The 24461-nt window shown below is 40.2% G+C and overlaps 1 protein-coding gene across 6 annotated transcripts in view; it reads left to right on the forward strand.

Moving 5' to 3' along the window:
* The window catches only part of LOC109938347 (centrosomal protein of 57 kDa), a 39565-nt gene that overhangs the window by 11159 nt on the left and 3945 nt on the right, over window positions 1-24461 (forward strand). For 3 of the 6 annotated variants that reach the window (XM_048597959.1, XM_020536760.2, XM_048597962.1), the window contains exons 2-10: window positions 1414-1570; window positions 2706-2885; window positions 3212-3333; window positions 8700-8816; window positions 9924-10001; window positions 12242-12343; window positions 15228-15305; window positions 16576-16820; window positions 17384-17528. In XM_048597959.1, coding sequence (XP_048453916.1) covers window positions 1414-1570; window positions 2706-2885; window positions 3212-3333; window positions 8700-8816; window positions 9924-10001; window positions 12242-12343; window positions 15228-15305; window positions 16576-16820; window positions 17384-17528 — 1224 coding nt within the window. Of the gene's footprint in view, window positions 1-1413; window positions 1571-2705; window positions 2886-3211; window positions 3334-8699; window positions 8817-9923; window positions 10002-12241; window positions 12344-15227; window positions 15306-16575; window positions 16821-17383; window positions 17576-24461 lie in introns of all 6 variants that reach the window. The other 3 variants (XM_048597963.1, XM_048597964.1, XM_048597961.1) reach the window with 2 other exon arrangements.

Consider the following 24461-nt stretch of genomic DNA (forward strand, 5'->3'; position numbering starts at 1 on the left):
GGGAGATAATTATCATAAAGAAACACAAGTGTCTAAAGGTGTAAATAGCAAACTTATGCCTGAAAAGCACAGGGCACCATAAGAAACAGAGCTTATGTCCTGAAATTGAATTAACTCTAATGTTGATTTATGGAAGTATACAAAATGTCTAACTGAAAGACTAGGTGCTGAGCCTCCAGTTTGTGTTGCTCTTTGTTAAAGCTTAAGGTTAATTGTCGAAGCTTTAGTACACAGGGCTGCGTGAGAATGAAGTGAAGAATCAAGTCTCTTGTGGCATAGTATTAGCATTTAAGTCCTGCCTGTTCCAGAGCTGTCTCAACATTTCTGAATAGGTTGTTTTTTTTTTAAAATACTAATGATCGGATGATGTGTGCTTGTGGACTTAATGTTCCACAAAACAGTCACCAGATTGCCTTTAATTTCCCCAATTTAAATCCGACCACATTTAAGAAGCTAAATAGTATAAATTGAAAAGTATGCAAGTTAATTGTTATTTGACCTAGAAAAGTGTTTGGGGCTTCAGGCAGTGAGAAGGCAGGGATTAACATCTCCTGCACTTAAGTTTGGTGATGTTGGTGTGCTGATGTAGAATTGTCCCCTGGCTTGCGTTTTTGTTAATGATGGAACAGGTGTGAACACTCCAGAAAGCTGAAAATGGAGGAGAATGTGTTTTGCCTCCTGCTGGAGGTGATGGAAAAAGCAAAATCGTTTATTGAATATGGGGGCTGGTGGGAAAAAAGGTAAGAGGAGCCTTGTCATCTTTTTGGATGGAGAAGAATAGACGAGCATAAGTATGAGAAAGAGAGATGTGGGTGAGTGTGCTATTGTTCACTGGCCAAAAAAGATGGCACATCAGAAATGGAGATGTTGCAATGCCATAACAGATGTGATGTAATCTCTTTCCCAAGGTTTTTAAATCGGTTGCACTAACTTTGCATGTTTCCGAAATCAAGTATGTAGCTTCCATTCTTGAAGGCTGTTGGACAAAACCAAACATTCAAAGATAATATGCAGGAGTCTTATGTAGAGTCAAAACCTTTTATTGCATTGCTATGAATTGAGTTTACAGGTTTTCTAAAAGTTACATGCTGTGCAATTACAACAAAGTAACCTTCTCAGTTGAACTAAAACTGTTTTGCCTTATTCTGTAGATTCTACTTATAACATTGCAACTTGAGTACCTGTTATGCTGAACATTGAATGCGAGTAATTCAAATATATTTAGTTCTGTGCTTTGCACTTTTCTGTAGAGTGACATAAGTGCACCCTAAAGTATATTGCCCTGGTCCAATTCTGTGGAACTGCCTTCCTAACCTCTGCCTACAAGGAATTATGTTCAAATCCTATTCAACACAACGGGCATCTCAAATGACTTGATCTGTTAAATCACATTTTTTTATTCTACATTTACAGCCTTGTTCAGATGGAAACTTTCAAGTATTAACAACACCTGATAGCTTGTCTGAACCATCGTTTGCTGTATACCCGATGGACAAGCCCTTCCTCAATCCTGACTTATGCCAATCCTCTGAAAAGCCTGTTGTTGCATATTCTGAGAGCAATAGCAGAGGTATGTAATCAGAAGATTGTTATATAACTGTAATCCATTTATCCAGTGTTTTTATACTCTTGTGTCTGAATGTTCATAATGAATTAAGACTTGGTCAGTATCATTTTGACTTGAATAAATTTGAACAACTTATTCAAATACTCAGTGTAAAACTAAATTACAACATTATGAAGCAATGTATCAGAGAATCTGATCTAATCAATGTAGTCAATAATAATAATATTCTATCAGCTTTCTGAAATACTTGCTAAAACTGAATACTAACATAGAATCCCTACCGTGTGGAAACAGGCCAATCAGCCCAACAAGTCCACAATGCCCCTTTGAAGAGCATCCCACCCAGACCTATCCCGTTATCTTTTCCCTGTAACTCTGTACTTCCCATAGCTAATCCACCTAACTTACACATCCCTGGACACTATGGGCAATTTAGCATGGCCAGTCTACCTGCGCGTCTTTTAGACTGTGGGAGGAAATTTGAGCACCAGGCAGAAACCCATTCAGACACAAGGAGAATGTGCAAACTCCAAACAGTTGCACAAGGGTAGAATCAAACCCGAGTCTGTGGTGCTGTGAGGCAGCAATGCTAACCACTCGGCCACCATGTCACCCCAAAGAAAGGACTGTGACGCGTTGGCCAGGCAACTTCACATTTCCTGCACTGCACTCCATTCGCCAGATTCACCCGCTCATTTAGGGTATTTATATTCCTATGTACTCTTCACAACTTAGTTCTTTCAGTTTTTATTGGGTAAGAAACTGTGGATGTTGCAAATCAGAAACAAAAACAGAAGTTACTGGGAAAAGCTCAGCAGGTCCGGCAACTTTGAATAGAAATCAGAGTTAACGTTTCGGGTCTGGTGACTCTTCCTCAACTGATAGTAGCTAGGAAAACGATCATAAGGCAAAACAACTAATCCTTCTGTTCTTGTAGTTTTATCTCGTTATGTGGTCTAACTTTTTGGGGCGGGGGGATAGAAAATTATAATGTATAAGCCAATGTTTCTTTCATGCTAACTTTTTTATAAATTAATATTTTTATACATTTAAATCCTTGGAAATACATGCTAATGATGTTTAGTTGAATATACCTATCAAGATTGACTTTGTTTCTGCTTTTGACATTTTAATTTAGCTGTACTTTCAGCATTAAGAAATCTTCAGGAGAAAATTCGTAGGTTGGAGGTGGAGCGAACACAGGCAGAGGAAAACTTGAAGCGGATGTCCAAAGGTGCAGCTGAGAGCAAAAACATCTTGGATAAGAGCCAGCAAAAAGAAGGCATTGCAGAGCTTGAAGTGGCACAACATAGTCAAGGTTGGTCGAAATGGTTTGTTATTTGGAACTTTCAAAACTAAAATCTGGCACTTTTTCCTCCATCTAGAGGAAGCTGAATATTTATAATATGTAATCCTGATAGTTATGGGCAGGTATCCATCTGCTAATGTATTGTTTGTTTTAAAACTGCTTGTTAGAGTCTGGAAACAACAGACTTTTGTGCATTTCCCACTTATCTGCATTATAATATTTTGTTTCATACTGTGGATAGAAAATTGTGATATTAAAAAGTATTTTGTAATATCCTACCAATTAAGCATAGTTTTGAATCTGAGCAAAATGTTAACTCAATTTTTAATCTCCAGCATTGGCAGCACAATTGTCAGCAGCAGAATCTCGTTGTAACATTCTGGAAAAGCAGCTGGAATATATGAGAAAATTGGTGCAGAATGCTGAACTGGGGAGAGAGATGGCATTGCAGAGACAGGTAATGGTGAAGTTATCAAGCAAATCAAAAATGCAAACCCAAAATATTCAGGCTGACCCTTTTTATGATCACTGAGTAGGAATTGGTGACTGCTCTTTATATGGGAATGAAGATTTACCATGTCTGAACTTGAATGTGTACCTCCCAGCACTTGACCTTTTCTGTAAATGGATGCAGTATCAAAGTGACTCAATTTGGATGTCAGGTGTTCTGGCACCACCTTTGTGGAGAGAAACTGGGTTAATGTTTCAAGTCCTATATGGCTTCAGAGTTCTGAACTTCTCTGGCATTTTCTGTTTGTTTCATATTTCCAGCATTGAGTATTTTGCTTCAACTTGATCTTACAATGCTAACTTGTTCATCTTGCAGAAACAGATTTCTCAAGATAGCAACATATGCTAGCTGATTTTGAAAATGCCCTTGGATTAGTTGATTTTACTACTTTCATATCTGGCAAATATTTAAAGGTTGGAAGGCGTTTAGGTATTTTACTACAAATTGTTTGAACTCCTGCTTAATTCAAGAAAAATTACTGTAGCTAGATTTTAAGTTTGTTTTATTTCTTGACATAGGTATGCCAAAAATTATTTGACTTCAAGAACGCAATTGTTTCCTAGTTTTCCTATATCCATTTTCTCAACATTGTACTGTTCCTTTTTAAGCTTTAAATAATGGTTCTAAGGTCCTTTTTTAGAAAGGACTGTGTTGGAAAAGGCAGTAAAGCCACAATACTGATAAATACTTCTTACCGTATTGGGAAATATTCAAACGAATAATGGAAATGCTATGGTTAGAATAGATGAACAGAAAATAATTCCAGTCTCTGGGAGTTACATTATCGACTTTCAGATACTATTGGAGATTAAAGAAGCTTAATACCAAAACTATCTAGATATAGTGGGAAGCTAATTTCCAGATCAACTGATGGAAGCAAAACAACTAGAATAGCCAAATTGGCAATTTTTTAAAGTTGGTTTTCTGGAAAAATGCTTTTTCTTTTTTAACGAAAGAGCTAGTTGTATTAAATTTAGTGAGGATTAATCATAATGTAAAATATCATTTTGTGAAGACATGAATTGTCCAAGATATTTGAGGGATCAACCAGGATTGACCACCATAAAGCAAAATCATCTTAATAGCTAAAACTGGATGGGCAGTGAGAGGCATTCAATAAAGTATTTGGTAAATTCCAAGAGTAAAAATATGGCTATTTCATACAAAAAAAGCTCTTGATTTAGGTAGTCTTGGTCGACAAAGAGAGATGGATGGAAACAGTTGAAATCTTGGACCTGACCACATTTTAAGGATGCTGTGGGACCAATAATTTTTTTTTTAAGTATATACTTATTTTAAGTATTCAGTGGTTAGCACTGCTGCCTCACAGCGCCAGAGTCTGTGCAGAGATTGCACATTCTCCCCGTGTCTGCATGGGTTTCCTCCGGGTACTCCGGTTTCCTCCCACAGTTTAAAGATGTGCAGGTTAGGTGGATTGGCCGTGCTAAATTGCCCATAGTGTTCAGGGATGTGTAGCTTAGGTGGGTTATAGGAGAATGGGTCTGGGTGGGATGCTCCAAGGGTCAGTGTGGACTTGTTGGGCCGACGGGCCTGTTTCAGCACTGTAGGGATTCTGTGAAAATGTGAGATCCTGAGTACTTGATATCACATCGCACTGCTCCTATTGTGATTAGACTTGCTGCCACCATTCCTTTTCTATGGTAGGAATCTACAAGCTCCCTTGACTTTAAGCAGTTGAGGGGAAACCACTTGGTAGTCTAATGAGAGGATGCTGTAATTTTAAACAAAAATTTCATTTGCATAATGGTAAGTATGTTAGCTAATATAATTGATATTGCTACAGAAATTGAGGAAGACCCAGATGGTAGGTCTTGCTCTGTTCTTCTCTCTGCAGTTCTTCTTTCCATTCCACCTCAAAGCCTTTGTGATGTCATATCGGGTGGTGTTAACAGCATTAACCCTTTCAGATTTTTACTCCTTTTGTGTACAATGCTGAATTGGTACAGTAATATCCACAACACGTGCAACTTGCATTCTAACACTCCAGAATTAACATGAGGTAGAAATGGGGAACAGACACTCGTTGAATACCCCACAAAGTATATCAAATTACAAATGCAATGAAGATAGTCCACAGATTTCTGAGCAACTTACCCAGATGCTAGTGACACAGTGGGTCATCAAAGCTTGTTCAAACTTTGAAAGTTTCCAATTTCTTCCCTTTCAGAAGATTCTGCTTTAATTCCCTCAAAAGCCATGTCATCACTGTTTCACTAATACTTCACATTGTGATAGTTAACCCTTTGTTGTGATATGCTCAATCTGTGTTGAGCACCACTTGGATGAAACACCTGAGTGGCAAAGATGCAGTAAGCTCTGGAAGGGAGACTCCATGTCACTCGCCAAGAGTGGTTCAGCAGCACTTTCATTTGATCATATCATAGAAATCATAGAATCTCTACAATGTGGAAACAGGCCCTTGGCCCATCAAGTCCAAACTGACCCTCAGAGCATCCCACTCCAGACCTATTTCCCTACCCTTTCCCTGTAACCCACCTAATCCACACATCCCTGATCGGCATGTGCAGTTTTAGCATGGCCAATCTACCTAGCCTGCACATCTTTAGAGTGTGGGAGGAAATTGGAGCACCCAGCAGAAACCCACACAGACACAAGGAGAATGACTGTCTGTGTGGAGTTTGCACAGTTGCCTAAGGGTGGAATTGAATCTGGGTCCCTGGCGTTGAGGTAGTAGTGCTAACCACTGGGCCACCGTGCCGCCCTTGTTGTGTTTGAACCCATAGGGTGTCTTGCTGAGGTTCTCCTGGTAGTGGTGACTGCACCGATGCAAGTCTTCACAGCCTTCTGTTAAACCAAGTATTCTTAAAGGACCCAGTTGCTAGGGACTGCAGCAGGCCTTCTTTTAAAAAAAACAATTTTATAGGAAAAAACATACTTTGCCTCATCCTTGCCCGTCTACCTGCCACACCAAGCATCTGTTCATGAGTGTTGCACATTCTTCTGAGGCAAAGTCCTGTCTGCATGTTGAGGAGATCCTGAATTGTGTTGCAGGGTGCTAACACTGCGCTAAATAGGATCAGCTTCAAACAGATGTAGCAACTCCAGGCTGGACATTATAAAGCACTGTGGGCATCAACAGCAGAATTGTACTGGAACACAAACTGTAACCTCAAGCCCCAGCATAATTTCCTAACTCCATTTACCCTTAAGCCAGGGGATCAGCACTTCTTCAATGAAGAATGCAGGAAGACCTTTCAGGAACAGCACCAGCTACAGCATGGGGCTACTAGCATGCCAAATAGCAAGCGATGGATTTCATAGTTGGTTAAGGAATTGTTGTAAGTTGTGCAGTCCAGCTAACATTCCATCATGAATGGTGATGGACAGCTGAGTTCACTTGAAGGTGGCTCCACAAATATCACGATCGTTGGGATATGGGATGCCAACTTCAGTAGCAGTGTAACAGATGAGGCTGAAACACTTGCAATGATCTTCAGCCAGAAGTGCCGAATGGATGATCTATCCCGACCACCTCCTGACGCCTTTAACTGATTCAGTTCATTCCTCGTGATATCAAAGAATGTCTGCAGATGCTGGATACTGGAAAAGCTATATGCCCTGAAAGTATTCGGGTAATAGTACTGAAGATGTGCTCCAGAACTTGCTGCACCCATATCCAAGCTGTTCCAGTTTAGCTACAAGACCCACAACAACCTGCTAAATAACTGGCCCATTGATCTACTTGTTCACATTCTTTATGACCATGTCCATCACTTTGATAATATTACTGATTATTGATAATCACCTGCAAATAGATCTCTGTTTGGGTTCCATCTACGCAGACTCAGTTTTGACCTCATTACTACCTTGGTTCAAACATGGACAAACGAGTTGAATTTCTGTAGTGAGGGTGATAAATTGCCTGTGATATCAAGGAGCCCTGGCAAAACTAGTTGCCAATGGAAATTGGGGAAACTGTCCAACTCAGCTTTTTTTGAGCTGTACTGTGCACAAAGAGAAAATGTTGTAGTTGTTGGCCATTCATCTCTGCTCCAGGACATCTTTTGCAGGAGTTGTTCTCTCTCATTCAGCTGCTTTTTCCTCTGAGACTTCGGGTGACAGTCCTGAATCCCTATATGGTTGACCATTCATAGTGGGCAGAAAATTCTTTTTTGTTTAAAATCTACTAGCTTAAAAATGATTCACTAGTCTAATAGTCAGAAAGGTATACACTCATGACAACTGAAGATGATTCACTAGTATCAATCCCACTAAAATTGTCAAGGCTGCATTGTGCTCTCTAGAAGAAATGTTAAGGAACTCTCTCCTTCAAGGCAGTTGTTTGACACGTATTGCCACCTGACTAGGACTGACCAGGATTCGTCTGCACTTGTTGACGTATCCTGTTTCTAGGGCTGATTGTTTACACTGTCACACACTTGAATTCTTCTAGTGAATTGGTGTGAGTAGTTGTGCCCTTTGTCAGAATTATCCTTGTCCACCTTCATCAAGTTAGTTTTCATTATTTCTTTTCCCCATGAGCAACCCTGTTATTTTCCTAAGCTTTGTGTTAATAGATACCTGTGGTTCCAGGTCATTTGTTTGATATTAGTTCCATCGAACATGGTGACATTTAATGACACCTTCCTTTTGTCTTTAGTAGAACTTAGAACAGTACACTACAAAGCAAGAATAGGCTTTTCAACCCACCATGTCTGTGCTGACCATGATGCTATTTTAAATAAATTCTAACTGCCTACAGATGGTCTGTGTTCCTTTATTCTTTGCCTGTTCATCCTTGTTTCTTGGAGGTTTTTTTTTTGTTTTGACAAGGGTAACTGCAGATTTATAAAGTCTTGTTACTCGAAACAAAACCACATACTAGAAAATTCAACTAAACTTTTGGTTTTAAAAAGAACTCCAATTTCTAACCTTGGGGAAAATCCAAAACAAGTTTAACATAACTTTTTTAGTTTTGAGCTCTACTATTGAGAATGATATTAAAAGCTGTTCTTCACTTGAAGTATTGTAGAAATCTAAATATGCAAGTGCAGTTAGGGTTATGCCATTTAAGAATTTCAACACTGGAATTTGATTTCTGAGACATGCATTTGAGAATTACAGAACCAGTAAAATTCAATGAAGTTCTGAGGTAGAGCAGCCATTGAACTTTGGAATGGAATTAATAGCCTGAATAGCCTCCTTCCTCTGGTTGTTCAAGTTGTTATATTTTTGAGCGAATTTGCATTTCCAAAGTGGCAGTGTGTCAAGCAGAACCCATAGTATACTTTTTTAAAACCATTTCCATTGTATTTTTTTTTCTAATCAAGGCACCTTTGGAAAAGAAGAACTTGGTGGAGCAATCTGATCTACAATCGAAGCTTGAAAAACTTGACTTAATCGAACGAGAATATCTTAGACTCACAGCAACGCAGACTACAGCAGCGGTTCGTGTGTTACGTGTCCACATTTTTTTTTTTTGTCTGTTTCCTATTTCCAATGCATATGATGATTTCTATCGTAAATCAATGTTTAAAAACAAAAATGGGATCACCAGCATTTGAACAGCCAGATTTTATGGTCAGTGGCAAAAGATCTGTCGTTTGTCTTGCTGATAACAATCTTCCAGACCTTTTTGCAGGCTTTTGACTGGCAACTTGGCATCAGACACCTGATCTAGTGCGCAAGCCTCGACAGAGAATCTGTCGCACGAGTGTGTGAAACCATCATCAGCAAAACTTAATTTAATCTGAGGAAGGGTCACCGGACCCGAAACGTTACCTGTTTTCTCCTCCACAGATGCTGCCAGACCTGCTGAGCTTTTCCAGCAACTTTGTTTTTGTTCCTGATTTACAGCATCCGCAGTTCTTTCGGTTTTCATTTAATCTGATCTGTTGAAGAATTTTGCTGAATGTGAGCAAGGAAGCATAGTATATTTGAATCCCTTTTCTTTTGTATGGAAAGTGGAAAACAAGGTAATGAGCAGAAACAAGAGACAAATAAAACCAAATGAAAAAATCCCATTTTAAAATCTCCAACATTAAGAAGCAAGACATACTTTTGTAACATGTTTTGAATATCTGGTTGCTTGACAGTAGTTGTAACTCATTCACACTGTGTTAAAGTTTAACTCATGAAAGCGCCAGTCTTCTTTTTTTTTTTAGTTTTAGTGTAAACTGAGCAAGTGAGTAGAGAAACGTCATGCTCATGTGCATTTCAGTACAGAATTTCTTGGCAAGACACTGTTATAACCCAGTTTCTGGAAAAATAAGACCAGTTGGACAGCAACTACCAGGTTTCAGGTTTTTAACTATGCGCTGGTGTACACTAACATTTCATGTCCAATTTTTATTCTGTAATAGAGCTGATAACTGCATGCTGTTTTATTCTTGGCAAAATCTCTAACCAGTGCATGACAATCTGAATTATTAAACAAAGCAAATCAATTGCAATTAAAATGCTGTAATAAGTCTGTATGGTTCTGTAGATTATAGATGATATTTCCTTCTGCCTGAAGTAATTATGACAGCTAGTTGCTTTTGTTTACTGCACAGAAGAAAATTTCTGAATTGGAACAGAAGTTAAGAGAAGAAGAACATCAACGAAAACTGATACAGGATAAAGCTGCACAGGTTAGTGTGAGGGATCTAATACTATTGTTAAAACATTTGGGAGTTTAAAGTTGGACCGTATAGGCTCAAGAACCTAACTTCAGCCACAGCAACTAAGGGGACAACAAGGAAATAGGGGGCAATCAACGCAGGACTTGAGTGTTGCACTTAAATGCAAACATTATACGAAAAAGGTGAATCAGTGTGTAGTACAGATTGAAATTGGGTCCAAAGGTGTGGGTATCACAGATGTGGCCGCAAGGGGATCAGGGTTGGGAACAAAATATCCAAGGAAATGTGTCCTGGTTGAAAAAACAGGCAGATGAGGAGAGGTTGCCTTGTTAGTAAGGAATAAATTTAAATTGTTATTGAGAAATGATCTAGGGATCCTGTGTGGGTAGAGTTGAGGAACTGCAAAGGGGAAAAAAAGGAATTATGTGCAGGTATCCTGGAAGTACTCTGGATGAGGGGCAGAAAATAAAACGGGAGATAGAAAAGGCATGTAAGAAAGTCACTATTATAATCATGGGATCTGCTAACAACCTGATTTTTCCCAGTCCACCTGCATACTGTACCCCAAGAAAAGAAGGCTTGTGGAATGCCAATGAGATGGGTTTGTTTTCTTTTTTTGAATAGCTTGTGGGGACCAGGCAATTCTGGATTGGGTGATGTGTAATGTGACAAATGGGATTAGAGAGCTTAAGGTGTTGTAACCCCCTAGGGGGCAGTGACCATAATATGATAGAATTCACCCTGCAGTTTGAGGAAGAGAAGCTGCAATCCAAGGTAATGGTCTTTTACTCAATTGTAAAACATGAGGAGCTGGCCATAGTTGGTTGGAACGGGAATCTTGCAGAGAAGATGTTGGAGCACCAATTGCAAGAGTTTGAGGGTAATTCAGGAGGCACTGGAGAAATTCATTCCAAGGAAGAAGAAACATACTAAGGGAGGATGAGGCAACCATGGCTGACGAGGGAAGTCAGGGATAGCGTCAAAGCAAAAGGCAGTCAATGTGGTGAAGATTAGTGTAAAGCTTTTCCAAAAAAAAGCCGAGAATTACTAAATTACAAGGGGGTGGGGGGAGGAAGGGGAGACAATGAAATGAGAGTAAGCTAACTATTAATGTAAAATTGCAAGAATGGACATGGGAGGAGAAGTAATGGGGAACAGAAAAATGGTGGAAGATCCTAACAGCACAGCAGAATTTCAAGAGTCATTTTCGGAAGCAAGTGTCGCAGTCGTCATTAGGGAGAGGGTATTGGAAAGTTGAAAATTCTGATGGTGGATAAATAATCCTGGACCAGATGGACTACAGCCAGGGTTCTGAAGAAGATATCTGAGGAGACTGTGGCGGCATCGGTGGTGGTCCTTGAGGAAACAGTGGAGTCAGGGAGGGTTCCAGAGTACTGGAAATTGGCTAATGTAACACCCCTGTTTAAGAAGGGAGGGAGGCAAAAGAAGGAAATTATAAGCCAGTTAGCCTGACCTAGGTAGTTGGTAAGATTTGAGAGTTTTTATTATTAAGGATGAGATTGCAGAGTACTTGGAAGTGCATGGTAAAATGGGGCTAAGTCAGCACAGTTTTGTTAAGGGGATGTTGTGTCTGACAAATCTTTACCTTCTCAAAGAATTCAATGAGTAAGTTAGATCAAGTAGAACCTGTGGATGTGTTAGTTTGGATTTCCAGAAGGCCTTCAACGTGCTCCACAGAAGGTTGCTAAATAAAATGAATCCATAGTGTTAGGGACAAAGTACTGCCATAGATAAAAGAATGGCTGACTGAAGAATGGGGGTAAAGTGGCCTTTCAGGATGGCAGCTGGTGACTAATGGAGTTCTGCAGGAGTCAGTGTTGGGACCACAACTATTCGCATTCTAAATTTAATGATACGGATGAAGGAGCTGAGAGTATTGTTGCTAAGCTTGCAGATGACACGTATGAGTGGAGGAACAGAAGACAGGCTGCAGAATGTCTTGGACTGGCTAGGAGAGTGAGCAAATATGACTGATGGAATGCAGTATGGCAAGGTGTAAGGTTATGCACTTTAGTAGGAAGCATAGAGGTGTTGATTACTTTCCAAACTAGGAAAGGCTTTGGAAATCTGATGCACAAAGGTATTTGGGAGACCTAGCTTTTGAAATGATTTTGTATGAACATGGTTAAATATTCCACAGTCTTTAACAACTTTTGAGGTATGTACACATTTTTAAAGGCTGGAATTCTATTTGGTTATGTTTGCATATTTGAGGATTTTTGTTATAGTTGCAGACTGGCCTGGAAAGAAATAGAATTTTGCTACAAGCAGTGTCGCCAATGTTCCCAAAAACAAAGAGAGCAAGAAGCAAGAGGAAGCAGCCAGTCCAGGTAGAGTTGATACTTGCTATAGCTAACAAGAACTGACTGGTTCTACAAGGATTTTGAAGCATTCAGCAAACTTTTAAAATACTACTTTTGGTTTAGGGTTGGTAAATGTGACTAGAAAAATAATGAAAATTTCATTAAAAGTACACCTTGTCTGAAAAACACATTCAAGAATTTTTGTATCAGAAGATTATCTGTTACCGCCATCCAAGATGCAGATGGGTTGGAATTGAAGTGATTAATGGAATAATGACAATGTGAACAGTGGTAATATCACTAGACTAGAAATCCAAGGGACTGAGAATATGTGCCATCTTGTCAGTATGTGAAGTTTCATAATCTCAAAAACTAGTCCATCGTTAACCAGGAAACCATTGTTGACTTTTTGTAAAAACCCATATGGTTCACTAACCCTTTTTTTTTTTAAGAAGGGAAAGAAAACTGCCCTCACCAGGTCTGGCCCGTAGGTGACTCTGGATCTGCAGTTATGGTGTTGATTTATTAAATGTGACCTGCAATGGCCTAGAAAACCACTCCATTGAACCAAATCTAAGAAAAGGATTGAAATCAGACAGATCAACTTGGTCACTGAAAAAAAAATCTCCAATTGAGCCCTGTCAATCTTATTAAGTCTTACTTCCTAATATCTGGGTGTTTGTGTGGAAAAAAGCTCAACTAGCGTTTGGAAAATCTACCAGACACCACCACCATCTCATGTCAGAAGTGGCAGAATGGAATACAGTCAGGACCCCAGTAGTTTTCTGACATCGGGTCAAATATGGGCAAGTAGACCTCTTGCTCATGTACTAGCAACTGCACTCCTCTTGGCTGATGAATCAGTACTCCATGTTGAACGCCAATTGGAATACTCTGGATGGGGAACTTGAAATTCTATTGCTAAGACTGGTTTAGTAGTACTGCTACAGGATATTGGCAGAAATTCAGTCTGGCAGCTGACAGCGAGTAATGCAAAAGGAACGTATAACCTACTTGAATTGCATCCTTGGCAATTTTCCTGTTGCAGAGGCATCTAGCTGTGACACTCCTAGTAGAAGTGACCATCTCTCAGACCTTGTGGACATGATGTCCCCTCTTGTATGGCACTGCCACTGTAGTGCCTGACAGATTTGAAATAGACTCAACAACTTCAAAATTTGATATTCATGAACAGTAGCAGCACAGCTGTATTCAACCATAGTCTGTAACTTGTGGTCTTGTGTCCCTATTATCTCGGATGCCAGTCTTCAACCAATTTGACTTGTGTGATATTGGGGTGCTGCAAAACTGTGGGTACTGGCAACTTTCTGATGCAAGTACCGAAGACTTGTGCCCCGGAACTAGATATATCAATAACTAATTCCAGCTCGCGTATACCCAACAATGTAGAAAATTGCTCATCTGTGTCTTGTACACCAAAATGCAAAACAAATCTAGCCTGGCCGATTTAATGCCTTTATTGGTCTGATCTTGACTACGAAAATAATGGAAGTGGTTTTCTGATGGTAGTATTGGACTCATGTGGCAAGTAACATCTGCACCATTCAAGCATTGACCATTCAAAATAAAATTATAATCATTTCCTGATCAATTGCATTACCATTTCTCAATCCCTTGCCTTCAACCTCCTGGAAAGATTGCTGTTGACAAGAAACAGCTGTATGAGTTTTTTTTTCTAAAACCAGCGTTCTTAATGTTTACGACCACCTTCAATGACATGTCGGTACACCACCTTTCTAACATTTGTCTGTTGCCTCTTCCTATTTTCATAATTTCACCATCCTTTGACTTCCATCTGCCATGTTTTCCTTTTTAAGCCTATATTGTCTTCATTAATGATTTTCAATGTATAAGAATGCATTGTAATCTCCATACTCAAGTCTTGGTTATTACGAACAATCGTCCTAATGCCAATTCCTGAGGGATACCACTACCCACCTCCTTTCTCCTTTGGAAATAGAATTGCTCACTACTCCTGTGCTTTGTTCTCTTGGGCGCCTGTGTTCATGCAACTACCATCCCTTTGGCATGCGCCTCAGTTTTGGCACTGTTACAAAAATGTCCACTGTCTTCATTTAATCATCTGTTACTTCATCAAAGCATGTTGCATAAAAACCTCCCAAGTGTACTTGGGATATTGATTTGAGTGGATTAATATTTGACCAGGATGCTGAGGCAAACTCCTATTCTTAAACAGCACTATGGATCTTCTGCATCTGCTTCATTGTAGGCTGGTCTTCTGCTTAACACCTCTTTCCTGAAAGCACCTTCAATAATACTCCCTTAGTAATGTGCTTTAATACACTGCTTCAGTAGCAGTTGTGTACTGGTAATGCCACTAAATTAGTAATTCAGTGGACCTGGTTATTGCTGTGGAACCAAGGAGTCCTATTCTATCAGCTGCAGTGGTATTTTAAATTTCATTATTAAATCTGGAGTATGACGTCTTGGTGTTGGTGACAATGAATTATCAGGGATTTGTCATAAACATTTGGTTAACTAAGACCTATCTTAGGAGGAAGGCAATCTGCCATCTTGCCCAGTCTGGCGCATGTGGGACTCCAAATCCACCTCGCTGATCCAGATTCTTGCATGTCGTTATGGATTACACCAGTCCTTGTCAATGATGCTCTCATTCCATGAAATAACAATGGAGGATGTAGAGAAAAGTCAACTTGGATTGTGCTGTTCAGGCACTGGAAAGGGACTTGAACCCCCTAACTTTCAGACTTGGGCATGTGCTGCCCAGAAACTTGTGGCCTGACATTAGCCATTGTTTGATATTTTGAGAACTATTTTGCTAGATGATGGTGAAGAGAAAATTGCTGAGCTGTATGCAAATATGTGAATCTCTGACATGTTCTCCCAAGCGTTTTCTTTCTTTTTTCAGAAATCTTGTACAAACCATTCGCATGCACAGCCTCATTATCGCTTCAACTTAAATGATGTACCATTTGTTGCAGGAAAAGTGAGTAACTGCATCAATTTTGCATCTAGTTCTAGTGCTGCTATGCATTATTCTTGCCATGCTGGCACATTATTTATTGCCTTTGTTTATTCAAGTCTTTTTACACATAGTTTTGAATGTGGCTGGTACTGTTGATTGAGATATGCAAGGCTGTACCTCCTTGGCTGAATATCAGTGAATTTTAATAGCTTTCAAGAGAACTTAATAGTAAACCAATCTTTATTTCAAGCATTCTTTTAATACACCTTTTATTTCCTGTTGTTGGTCGTGTCATTTTTCATCCACCTGGAGTCATGTTTGCCAGGCATCACTCAAGAAAGGATAATGAGCCATTTCTGAATGATATGTAGAGTGCATTCATGTTGTCTGGTTATGGTTATTTATACTTTCCAAAATACAGCAGTTGAATTTGAATACCATAAACCATTATTATAAACATCTGATTCACAAGAGTCCTTGGATGAGAGAGCCTGCTATCCTCCCTGGCCTTTGCAACTCCGGTCCCACAATGTTATCGGGCTAAATGACCTATCGCAGTATCACTTTACACTTTTTTTTTTAAATTTTGAGTTTCATTTTCATGTTTTAAATTCTGAAGCATTGGCACCTAATCTGCTGCAATCAATGTCATCTGTTGTCAGTGTGCCATAGCAGCACTGTACCATCTATAAGTTGCACTGCAACGATTTGCTAAAATTCTTTCAGATATCTCAAACTCTCAACTACCACCTAGAAGAACAAGGGCAGCAGATGCAGGAGAATACCACCTGCAAATTCCCCTCTAACAGAATTATAGCACCATTCCTAATTGCTGGATCGAAAGCCTGGAATTCCCTTTCTGAAGTACATTAAAGGTAACTGGCTACCATCTTCTGAATAGACATTAGGGGTGGACAACAAATGTTCACTTTGCCAGTGATGTGTCATCCACTGAATTTTTAAAAAGGCTATAGAAGTTTTGTTGCAGTCTTTTATATTTGGTTACGTTTGACTTTGCCTACAGATTTGGTCACTTTTTTTTAAGCTTGTTTGGGATTCTTCTCAATATCAACTGCTTAATCTTTGAAAGAGGGGAATAATCCTTGCATTCTTCACACCAGAAAGATGTATTAAATTGTGGATTAATAAAGATGAGAAGGAAGAATCGTCGATTATATAATTACTTGCCATATAAAGAAGCTTTCATCAAAATGTTTAATAGGAAACAGTTATTTTCAACTTATTAACTTATTGCCATGTTCAATTTCCTAATACCTTTTTTGTTATTCAGTCTGCAAGTCCAAGCCATTCAGTCCGTGCAAATGTTCAGCATGTCTTGCATTTGTTGAAGCAGCACAACAAGATTTTGTGCAATGATCGTGTTGTCAGTGACCAGCCAATGGTTGGGGACAAAATCTCTCAAGTTTCCAATATAATGCCTGACAGTTCTTCTGGATCTACCATTTCCTCCACATCTCATGAGGTGCTGTCTGAATTACTGTTGGCACTGCAAGATGAGTTTGGGCAAATGAGCTTGTAAGTGTACTGTTTCTCTGCATGTAATTGCCTAGTAGGATTTTGAACTTGATAGTTTGTGAATACTGTTTCTTTGGCTTTATTCTATAGCTGCATGTAAAATATATGGGCACTCTTATGGAGGTATAAGTTTGGCTCTGGTGAGGGTCTGAAACTGGAGTGTTTTTGGTGTCGGCCAAGGGTGAGTAGACAGCTGAAGAACTGGTGTATAAGGAAGCTGAATACTATCGATCTGGTTGATCGAGTAAAGAATAAGCTGAAAGTACAAGTTGAGCAAACACCACCTTTTAACTGGTGCCAATTATATTCATTATTTTCCATTTTTCTCCTTGGCTCTATTCTGTGTGCCACCCAGGGATGCAGCGTTTGATGTAGGGAAAGAACTGTTTAGGGATACATTACCCTTTTTTTATTCCAATTTCTTTCTATTCTCTGACCCTCCTTCCCCCTTTCTGAAATGCACTATTGAACCACTTTGGTACGCGGGGCACAGCACAAGCTAAAAACTAAATTTTCAATTTCCCTGCAGATAATGCATGCTGTATGTTTTATTTTAAATCTAGTGAGCACCAAGAATTGGTGAACCAAATTCATGAAGCAAATTCAAATGCAGCGAGAAAGGACTTGGAACAAGAATTAGAGTCACTGGTGAAGAGAATAGAAGCAAAAGGAGATCAAATCAGGAAAGTCCGTAAACACCAGGCATCGGTAAGGATGAAACTTCTAAGTAGGTCAGTTCCTACCAACACCCAGTGGTGAGGAAAATACTCTACCTACATGTCTTACCTATCTACATTGCTTGCCGCTACCAAAATACTTAATACAAATTCATGGAGGCATAGTGTTGTCATTAATGAGACATGTAATGTCTAGTTTGAGCTGCAGATGTGCTCTCCTATTTAGCTCCATATTCAACTATTTCCTCCACTATTTCACCCCCACAATATTGAAAATCCAATTTGCGGTTCTTTGTTGCCCCAGTAACAATTCCGCTTGTAAATTCAGACTCCATTGCTTGCATTTATGACAGTGTGCTGTGCATGTGGAGGCCTGTGTAATTGTGTAATGCCATTAGTGATGGGGAAAGGATCCTAGCCTGTCTTCTTGATGTGACCTGTAGATGATAACTGCTAATGTGTATTTTCGACTTCTTTCAAGGACACTGTCATTTTAAAATTCAAAATTGTTTATTGTCCTGAATTTCTAGGTTTTATCTGTTTCTCTTAAGGCTCTAAAATAAATTATTTTCTATGCTACTAACTATGTTTCAAGATTGAATTTCCTAAATTTGTTTTTATGGAAGAATATACATATGCATTTCATAAAATTGTGGCTCTATTTATGATGCTATTCCTCTGATTTTTTTTTTGTATTTGAACAATACATGAGAACAAATGGAGTGTTGAAGCAATTCATTGAACAGTAATTCAAACTGATTCATCATTTAGATTAGCTTTTACTTAAGGTCACCTTTAATGTGGTCTCTCTTGATGTGATACCGAAACGCAATAAATGTGTGTATACACATGATGTGGGAACCGGAGTAGGGCATTTTGCCCTTCGAGCCTCCTACACCACTCAATAAGGTCATTGGTTTGATTTTTGGCATTCTTGTCAACCATGAAAATGCTTCATTCACTTGGTTATCAGGAATCTATTTACCTCTGCCTGGAAAGCATTCAAAGACTTCACTTCCTTCCCTTTTTTTTTTTTGAAGTGTTCTAATCATTTCATGACCCTCCCGAGATTGTCCTTATCTCTGTTTTAAATGGCTAACCCTTTATTATTTAGACATTGCGTGTGGTAATATCCTTTCCACACGTATCCTGTCAAGACCCCATGGGATCAAGTTTTAATGAAGTTACTTTTAGAATTCTAGAATCCAGCAAATACAAGCATAACCTGTCCACCCTTTCCTTGTAAGAGAAAAATGCTAATTTTAAGATGTAAGTCCAGTAATCCTTGAGGTTATAGACCTGCTCACTCAGCTGGTGGGTTTGGATGCAAACATTTTGACACCCTCCTAGGTATCATAGTCTGTGTGCCTCCAGTGAAACGTCTGTGTTATGTCCCACTTGTTGTTTATATACCTCAGTTTGCTAGGGTGCTTGGTATTCAGGTTCTGTTTTTCAGTGGTTTGTACACAGGGTCTAATTCAATGTGTTTGATGGACTTCTGGTTGAAATACCAGGAATTCCCTGGCATGTCTCTGTTTTAGCTTGTGTGATTATGGATGTGTTGTCTCAGTCAAATTTATGTCCTTCGTCCGTGTGTAGTTGGTCGTGTCTTTTGATGGCTAGTTGGTGTTTGTGTATCCGTTTAGTCAGTTTTCTTCCGGTTTGGCCTATATAGTGTTTCTCACAGTCCTTGCATTGTATTTTGTATATTACACCGGTTTTGCTGGTTTTGGGTATGGGATCCTTTACGTTCGTCAGTAGTTGTCGGTTTGTGGGCTGTTGTGATATGGAGGGGTCTGAGTAGTCTTGTAGTCATCTCTGAAATGCCGTTGATGTATGGTCGGGTGATGAGCGAGTCTGGTTGTGTTGTAGTCTGTCTCGGCAGTAACGGCGGATTGTGCTTTTCAGGTATCCGTTCCTTTTTGAAGACTCTGTATAGATGCTTCTGTTCTGCTTTGCATAGTTCAGGATTGCTGCAATGTGTTGTGGCTCATTTTAGTGTCGTGATCCAGCTCCATTTTGTGGGTGTCGGAGTGATTGCTAGTGTTATTGAGTACCTGGTCTATATCTGTGGTCTTTCTATATACACTAGTGTGGAGTTCCCCATTGTTTTTTGAATTCTACCATTTATGCCCAGGAAGGGTAGTCAGTCGTTTTCTTCTTTCATGAGTTTTATGTATTAATGGATTTCTTCTAGTTTTGTGCATTTGATAATCACAAAGGTGCTGACTACGCATTGGACCCAAAGTTTTAGTTGTATAGTGGCGAGTGCTGATGTTCTAACGTTTTCAGAAGCAGTAATGCAATCAGTCCTGATATTGGGGATCCCATTGGTGTACCGTAGATTTATTTATATATGGTATTGGTGGAGTAGTAGTAGGTTGTGAGGCACCGACCCAGTAGTGTCATGGTGGTGTCCTTATTGATGTTGGTGCCTGGGCTGCCTGCCTACTTGATTTGTCCAGCAACGTGGCAATTGTTTCTTTTGGCTAGGCCGATTTGTTTATGGATGTAAATAGTCAAAGGATATCATCTCGTCCTCTTCTCTTCTGGTGTCCTTGATGATGTTGAGAAATTCTTGGGTTGAGTGGGTCGTGTTGTCCACTAAGTATTTCAATTTCTGTTGCAGTTCTTTGACAAGTCTACATGTTGGTTTACCTGGCAGTGAGACCATAGTATTGAGGGGCACCCCCAGTTTGTGTATCCTGGAGTCCCTACAGACTACAGGGTGTGTTGGATCCCCCTGGCTTCATTTTTTTGGTAGCCTGTCTTGCTGGTGTCTCCTGAGTTGTGTAGTTTCTTCAGGGTTGTTGTAATCTGGTCCCCTCACTGTGGTGTCGAGTCTATCGCCATCTATTGGTAGGTGTCGGTATCTGCTAGTAGTGTGTTTGCTTTCTCGATGTATTGGATTCTATTGAGGATTACTGTCATGTGTCCTTTTTGTCCACTGCTAAGGTTACAATGTACCTGTCTTCCTTGAGTCACTCAAGGGCTTTTCTGTCTTCAGTGTTGACCGTGTTCCAGTTTTTCCTTTTTTGTTTTGCTCAGTGTTGGGACTATTGTCTGTTGTACTACTTCTATGAGTCCGTTGTTCTTTTGGTGTTGATTCCAGTGTTGCCAAGAAGTCAGTCTTTTTGGTGTCTCTGTAGTTGTAATTCAGTCTGCATACAAGGATAGTCTTCTCGGTGTCTGTAAATGATCAGCCCAAGATGTTTTTAACCTGTGAATGTGCGTTGTCCGTGTCATTTGATGTGGGTGATTTTGGACAGCTTTTCTCTTGAAGGGCTGTTCTTGTCTGTTCTCTCTCATCCTCGTCGTCCTGTTCCAGTGTGGATGTCCATTCCTGGTTGATTGTGTTGGAGCACACAGTTTTGTTTTTTTTTTTTGGAGTGCAGTTGCCTGCTTGTATTTATGGAGTCGGTTGTGGGCATCGTCGATCATAACCCCTATCATTCTACAGCCGTTATGTTGAGCTGTCCTCAGTGCCGGTGGTTTATACTTTTTAAGCCTTGTGGTAGTACCTGCTTTGAGGCATTTGTGCAGGAAGTATAGTTATTCACAGGTTGCGCTCAATTGGATGGCATTTGTTTCCCATCTGTTTGAGGGGGTTGCATCTATAGGTGTTTAAAGTTTGAGAAGATTTGTAGTTTTGGCTCTGACTAAGGCTGTAGACACGCTTGCCAAGCCGATGGGTTTGGATGCAAATGTTTCGTCACCCTGCTAGGTAACATCGGTGTACTGTCCCACTTGTTGTTTATGCCTCAGTTTGAAGCCAGTAAGATCTCGATTCTACAACTTCCCCAAGGTACACAATGGGGGTCTCCCTCAGACCCATTGTCTCACTGCCAGGTACACCACCATATAGACTTGCTGCAGAACTACAACAGAAATTGAAATAAGTGGGCAACACTACCCATTCCATCCACTCAACCCAAGAATTCCTCAACATCATCAAGGATACCAGGATAGAAGAGACAAGATGATGCTAACCTTCGATGTGATAGCACTATTTACATCCATAAACATCGACCTAGCCAAAGAGACAATTGCCACACTACTGGACGAATCAAGTAGACAGACAACCTAGAACACCAACAACATCAATAAGGACACCACCCCCATGAACCTGAGGAAGGGTTACCAGACCTGAAACGTTAACATTTTTTTTTTTTTGCTTCACAGATGCTGCCAGACCTGCTGAGCTTTTCCAGCAACTCTGGTTTCTGTCACTTATCACCCTACCATACATCAAAGACATTTCAGAGATGACCACAAGACTGCTCAGACCCATAGATGCCACAGTAGCCCACAAACCGATAACCACCCTATGACCGCTACTGATGAACATTTAAGGATCCCGTACCCAAAACCAGCAAAACTGACGTAATATACGAAATACCATGCAAGGACTGAGAAACACTACATTGGCCAAGCCGGAAGAAAACTGACTGTACGGATACACTAACACCAACTAGCCATCAAAAGACATGACCAATTCTCACTTGTATAATTACACATGGGCAAAGAGGAAATGAGTTTGACTGGGACAATACATCGATAATCTCACAAGCCAAGCAGAATATGCCAGGGAATTCCTGGAAGCCTGGTATTCCAACCAGAACTCCATCAAAAATACATTGAATTAGATCCTGTGTACAAACCACTGAGAAATAGAGCCTGAAGTAATATCAAGTACCCCAGCAAACTGAGGCATACAAATAACAAGCGGGACGGAACACTGACGATGTTACCTAGCAGGCTGATGAAATGTTTGCATCCAAACCCACCGGCTCAGTGAGCATGTCTACAACCTGAGCTACAAATCTTCTTGAATCCAGTAGTCCTCCTTTGTCTTGAATGCATTTGCATTTTCCTTTAATATGGCGACCTATACAGTACCCAGCACTTCAGGTTTTTGCTTTCAAATCTCTCAATTATATTAGCTTTACTAAATGTTTGCAATTCCTCCACATGATGCCCAGGTCCCTCCATGTATCAGTGCTGCAATTTCTCACCATTTGAACAAATGAACTGTTTCACGTTTTCCAGATCTTTGTGCACTCAGTCAATCTTCTATATCACTTTTTGTGGTCTACTTTTATGTCGTTGCAACATCTTCCCTACTTGTCTTTTGCACCAGCAAATTCTATAACTGTGCGTTTGGTCCTTCTCAGCAGATGCTGCCCAACCAGAGTTTCTCAAGCACTTTGCAGGTGCTGGAGATTGGATATAAAAACAGCGTTTTGCTTGCCTTCTCCCTTCACCCAAGTCACGGAATCCCTTCAGTGCAGATGGAGACCGGTTGGCCCATCAATTCAGCATCGCACCAAAGAGCATCCCATCCCTGTAATCCTGCATTTACCATGGTTAGTGCAGTTAGTGTCCAGGGACGTGCAGGCTATGGGGCAATTCAGCATGGTCAATCCACCAAACCTGCATGTCTTCGGACTCTTGGGTGGGGGTGGGGGCGGGGCGGGGTGGTGGCGGTGGAACCTGTGGGAGCTACCTTTTAGAGAGGCAATAAGTGTTCAGGAGGCAAGCGAAGTTGAGGCACGTGGTAATTTTATTCAAGTACCTAGCAGTACAATGTAGGGAGAAGCCAAAGACCACCCTGAATCTGGCCTTGATATGAGGGTTCAGTTACTCTCTCAATCTTCAGCTTAGATCAGAAAAAAAGTCTGACGGTCTATTTTCAATGCAAACAATTCTCATTTTTATTCTTTTCTTATTACCTTAACAGGGTGGCACATACTCCCTCCCCTGCATAATTATTGGTTAATTAGTGCTGTTTTGTCCAACTATGCTGTTACTTTAACAGGATGGCGTGGTGGCTCAGTGGTTAGCACTACTGCCTCACAACGCTAGGAACCTGAGTTCGATTGTACCCTCTGGCGACTATCTGCGTGGAATATGCACATGCTCCCTGTGTCTGCATGGCTTTCTGCCAGGTGCTCAGGTTTCCTAATCTGCACATCTTCAGACTGTGGGAGGTGGATTGGCCAGGCTAAATTGTCCATAATGTGTGTAAGGGGTGTGTAAATTAGGTAGATTAGACGTGGGAAATGCAGGGTTACGGGGGATGGGTCTGGGTGGGATGCTCTTTGGAGGGGAGGTGTGGACTTGTTGGGCAGAATGGCCTATTTCTATACAGTAGGGATTCTATGATTTGGGTTTTTAGTACATCACACTTAATAATTTCTTGTTGCTGTGATCTGATTGGGCCATATTGTTTTGTGAAAAGTTGAACTCTCCATGGTCACTTGTGACCTTTTTATCTCTGAACTATGATGTCTGTATCTGCTATCTTGTACAAGACTAACAGAGGCTTTTGAGATTTCCCACCACTCCAACTCTCTTGGCCACTGTCCTTGATAAGAGTGGCAGGTCCCTCTCTGTTACTTGTAATTAGTATTTAAACCTTTTGTTTCTAATGTTTTGTCTAGTGATTTTTGTGTTTAAATCTATTATTTGTTTGGAAACTATATATATGATTATCTTGAATATTAATTGAAACCTAATTGTAGTATTGTACCTGATTAGGAAAAACTCAAGAAAAATATCTGTGTTAAATGTTCTTATCTTTAGGCTAGCAAAGGATGTTGCACATCCACTTTTGCTGAAAAACAGTAGTTCCATGTGCTGAGACTACATTAAGCAAGTGTTTCCCACACTTTATAATTTCTGTTACTGCAAAGCTTGTTGGGGCTTTTATCAGCCTTTTTTTTTAAATGCTGTTCTGTCATGGGCAGCCCTAACACAACTGGAGCATGTGGTGGAAACCCATGCAGACACGGCACCTACCATCTCCACACAGGCAGTTGCCCATGGCTGGAATTATACCTGGGTCCCTGGCGCAGAGGCAACATTTATTTACGTACTTTGTAAAAATTTGAGACCCCAGCACTGATCCCTGTGACAGCGTTACATCTTGTCAGCCAACATATGATTCATTTCCCTGTTAACT

Source organism: Rhincodon typus, chromosome 6 (genome assembly GCF_021869965.1).
Source record: "Rhincodon typus isolate 14 chromosome 6, sRhiTyp1.1, whole genome shotgun sequence".
NCBI lineage: Eukaryota > Metazoa > Chordata > Chondrichthyes > Orectolobiformes > Rhincodontidae > Rhincodon > Rhincodon typus.